The sequence below is a fragment of the Glycine max genome, chromosome 14 (genome assembly GCF_000004515.6).
Source record: "Glycine max cultivar Williams 82 chromosome 14, Glycine_max_v4.0, whole genome shotgun sequence".
Classification (NCBI taxonomy): Eukaryota; Viridiplantae; Streptophyta; class Magnoliopsida; order Fabales; family Fabaceae; genus Glycine; species Glycine max.
In genome coordinates this window covers 19833076-19836964 of record NC_038250.2, presented here as the reverse complement: position 1 = coordinate 19836964, position 3889 = coordinate 19833076, and the positions used below count along the sequence as shown (strand labels likewise).

The 3889-nt window shown below is 33.7% G+C and overlaps 1 protein-coding gene across 1 annotated transcript; it reads right to left on the bottom strand.

Annotated features, from left to right (window-relative positions):
- Positions 1 to 1131: 1131 nt before the first annotated feature.
- On the bottom strand, positions 1132 to 3682 carry LOC102665984 (uncharacterized). Its single transcript, XM_041009035.1, has 6 exons — positions 3586 to 3682; positions 2723 to 2807; positions 2351 to 2639; positions 1456 to 1547; positions 1262 to 1328; positions 1132 to 1167 (listed from the first exon to the last, which is right to left on the bottom strand). Exons 1-6 carry the CDS (start codon positions 3680 to 3682, stop codon positions 1132 to 1134), a joined length of 666 nt encoding a protein of 221 aa, XP_040864969.1.
- Positions 3683 to 3889: the final 207 nt, after the last annotated feature.

The window sequence follows — 3889 nt, the reverse complement described above, 5'->3', positions numbered from 1 at the left end:
CTCAGCACGAACTTTAGCAAGCTCTGAGCGGTATTTCTCAGTTTCAACTGCTTACCAGTCAATGACAGGGTTAACAAAGGAAAAAAAATACAAGTAGCTAAAAACCCTCTATAGCACATAGGATATTAGCTCCATTTGTCTACATGGTAGATAATATTAAACAAATAAAGACCAGCTACCACAACCAAAAACACTGAAAATCAGCTTGATGCATCCCAGACAATAACAACAAAAAAACAATTTAGTCCTTGAGATAATTATATACAGTTGACTAAAATGAAAAATATAAGAACATATTTTGAAATAAATCATGCCAATATATATACATATATATACAGAGAGTCATGATTATCTGCTATTAGAATAAGGAACCTAACTTGACTAAGCACTTCAATGGTAAAATAGAATGGAAAATGAAAAGTTGCAACTGCAAGGAAGAATGCTTAACAACTTAAGTATCAAAAAAGTTTTAAAGAGGTTTTGACTAAGGTATAACGATTGGAGATGCATCACCACTTAAGCAAAGCAAATTTAATTAAAAGCAACTTCTAATATATTGTTGGATATAAAAAAGAAAAGACTTCACCTTTGGAACTCTCTGTGATTTCTTCTAAGACCTTATCCTCATCAAGCAACAACTTTTGCAATTTTGGGATATTGTCCTCAAGTTTTGGTATCAGAACAGTTGATTCCTCACCCTCTTTTATAAGGGCTTCAATTTTTTATGAATCATGATATAGAAAGTATATACAAAAGGATAAGATGTCTCATTAACACATACTTTTACTTTCAGTTGCCATAAACTATGACTTCCCTCTACCTTTTCTACTTTATCCTCAAGCTTTTTGATCTTCTGATTCACGTGCTTAAAATCCTCTCGATACTTCACATCCTGCCTCTCAAACTCTTTGAACTCTTCCTTGCACTTCCTCATATCATTATCTAACTCATATTTTATGAAAATGAAAGAAAAAAATAATGACTAGATTACTTCCTCAAAAGCTTATCATTAAGAATAATATGACCAGCAATATAATCATGCAAACTGATTCAATTTGAAAACCCGTGTCATCCAAACCTCTTGTCTTTTCATGCAAACTGCCTCAATAAATTAATCATCCTACTAACAGTCTATTCGGTTGCCAAATCATTTCCCGCACATAAAATCTACATCATAGTCGATGCAAAACAAACATTTTATAAGGGAAAAGTGGATCCAGAATCTGACAGCAGTAACTAAGAGAACTAGCATTGAAAGTACCTCGGCAAAAACTGCAACAATTTTGGAAAGATATTGATTGTTGGGACCTATAAGTTCTCTATCAGATCTGAAATTGAATGGAAGTGTGTATCAATACATATGCCGAATATTGAAGTCAACAAGCAACAGGAACAAGAGGAAGCAGGTTAGGTAAATAACAACAAAAAAAAACATGTTCGGGATCATAATCCTACCTTTCAACCATTGAACAAAGTTGGTCATGCACAACCTTAGCTTCAATTAAATCACCTTTTATAGGCAAGCAACTTAGCCAGGCAGGAACAACCTGATATCAAGCAATAATGATTGAAGTTAGAAATAAAAAACATAGGCAGAGGATTTTTCTCTAAACTTTCATTTCCATAAGGATTTAAAAAATCAGTGTCAGAACTCAGTACCCATCTTAACCTAAAACCAAGATTTGCAGCCTATGAATTTCAGAGAACCCAGCAAGTGATTGATAATAACAAATTATGAATAGAATTCATCCCATAATCAATTACTGGACTTGAAGAAGAGTTTTTCTAATGTGAATAACTTGGGCAAATTCTTCTCTAAGCCTCAAGAATTTATAACAGTAGAAAATTAAATACCTTAATCCTTAGGTTTAGCTGTTTAGGGATTGAATAAACTTAATATAGAAACCATAATCTTTTCTATTCTATCAACAACTACCACGCAAAATAGAGTTCAAAGTCTTTAATTTAATTATTCACGAAAATATTAATAGTTGTCTGTGTGTGTATCCAGAAACAACAAATCCCAAGCAGCAGTTTTTCCACCGCTGGAGAAAACAGAGCCTGCCTAAGAAGCCCCAAAGTAATTTCAGCAAAGGATGAAAGATGACAGCCCTCCAGATTATCAGGATTCCATCTGGATAAAAGTCAAAACCATACTCTAATGATAAAAAACAAAACAAAACAAAAAAAAAACATTATGAGATGCAGTGGCATTAAAAAATACTAACCCAAGCACTTGACTACCAACCTATACTTTTTCAAATGACATTGGGATCACAAGCAAGATTAGGTAAACAAGAACAACATTTTAAAAGACTGCGGAGACATGGAGCACCAAATTGTAAAATACCTGTGCTGCATTTATGCTATCACGATGGAATTGGCATATTTTTCCAAGAGCTGAGACGACATTGTCATATGCTATTATGTTATCAGCATGTAGTGCATTTGGATGCCTTATCACAACATCTAACCTTGAAAGTGCCTCTGCAATAGAACAGAAAAATTTATCCAAAAAATATATATAGTAAGGCATGACAAAAAAATAAGCAAATGGTATTGTGCAACTAACCTCCAACAAGGGGGTTGAAAACAGATCCACCAAACTCAGCACAAACACCAACACCATAAATAACAGCCTGCAAAGAAATTTAATTGTTTTGTTAAATAGTGCCTCAATTATGTCCCAAAACTGAATAAGCAACATTAAAATATAATAAACCAAGATGGGGCAATGAACATGTCGAACATCGGGATATTCATCGTTGCAAGCTTCGAGTAAGAATGGAAGAAAAGAATCATAATATCTGTAGCAACAACATAAAAAAACATTTAGAACAATCATTCAGAGTAAAGGGAATAAAATAATTTTATGCATGAAATTGCAGACAATCAACAATAAGAACAAAAGAAAAGGGGACCCCAAAAAGGAGAGAGATCTTACTTAAGAGCGGCTTCACGACCATGCTCAGCAACATCATCAAATATAAAAATGGCAATTCTCCTTTACTCTGAGGTTTTGTCTTTACCCTGATTATTGAATATCAATAAGGGAGAAGGGGAATTGGATCAAAAAACAGAATGGCAAATATGTCTAAGCAATGGCCACCTGTACAAAACTTAAAAAGTGTGTAGTCACATACATATTAGCAAGCAGATTGGTAATAAATTAGCAACTGTCAACAATCCAAATTATTTTACTTGTGGACCAGGGAGGGGGAGTTAGCACATCAACAAGTTCCATTAATAAAAACACATAATTTCATACAATAACATTTCAGGAGGAAGCAGTGTCATAATAGTGCTAGTACATACAAATAGGAAACATATTACAGGGATTAATTTAACAAGGCAATACTACATGGATTAATTCAACATGGAAAATACTACAGGGACAAAAGTCAACAAGGACCAAAAGCAAAAAATCCTATTTTTCAGGGATTAAAACTGAAGAATTTTTTGTAAGGACTAAAACCGAAAATGGGGTACATAATGAGGACTGAGCCTTTAGTAAATTAGCATTATTTTGAATTTTTAGTAATTCTGGATGGCCTAGTTATCAATCTATGCCTAAATCGCATGTACCGAGTTTTGGGAAACTTAAACTTGATTTGAGAACTGAAAAATTGCTTATAGTTGTTTCTCCATCCAAACTGTACTCCCCCCTCTCTTTCTTCTCCATTTCTACCCTTTTCTGTCCCTCTCTCACATGTGCTCAATTTCTTCCCTTTCCTTTCTCCCTTACCGATTCTTACATGAGTGTTGCAAAAGAATAATCTGTATTTTATGATGTTTATACTTTATAGGCACTGCATAAAATGAGCAAGAATAAGTAACCACGCCATTAATATCCTCTTGCAAAAAGTCAGAAAAAAATTTCCCTAATTAT

Excerpts from the sequence above, each read along its gene's own strand:
- LOC102665984 (XM_041009035.1), bottom strand. The coding sequence starts at position 3,682 with ATGGAGAAGAAAGAGAGGGGGGAGTACAGTTTGGATGGAGAAACAACT. Across the intron at positions 1,548-2,350 it reads ATAGCATAAATGCAGCACAG|GTTGTTCCTGCCTGGCTAAG; the intron begins GTATTTTACAAT and ends GCTTGATATCAG. Across the intron at positions 1,329-1,455 it reads CTTTGTTCAATGGTTGAAAG|ATCTGATAGAGAACTTATAG; the intron begins GTAGGATTATGA and ends ATTCAATTTCAG.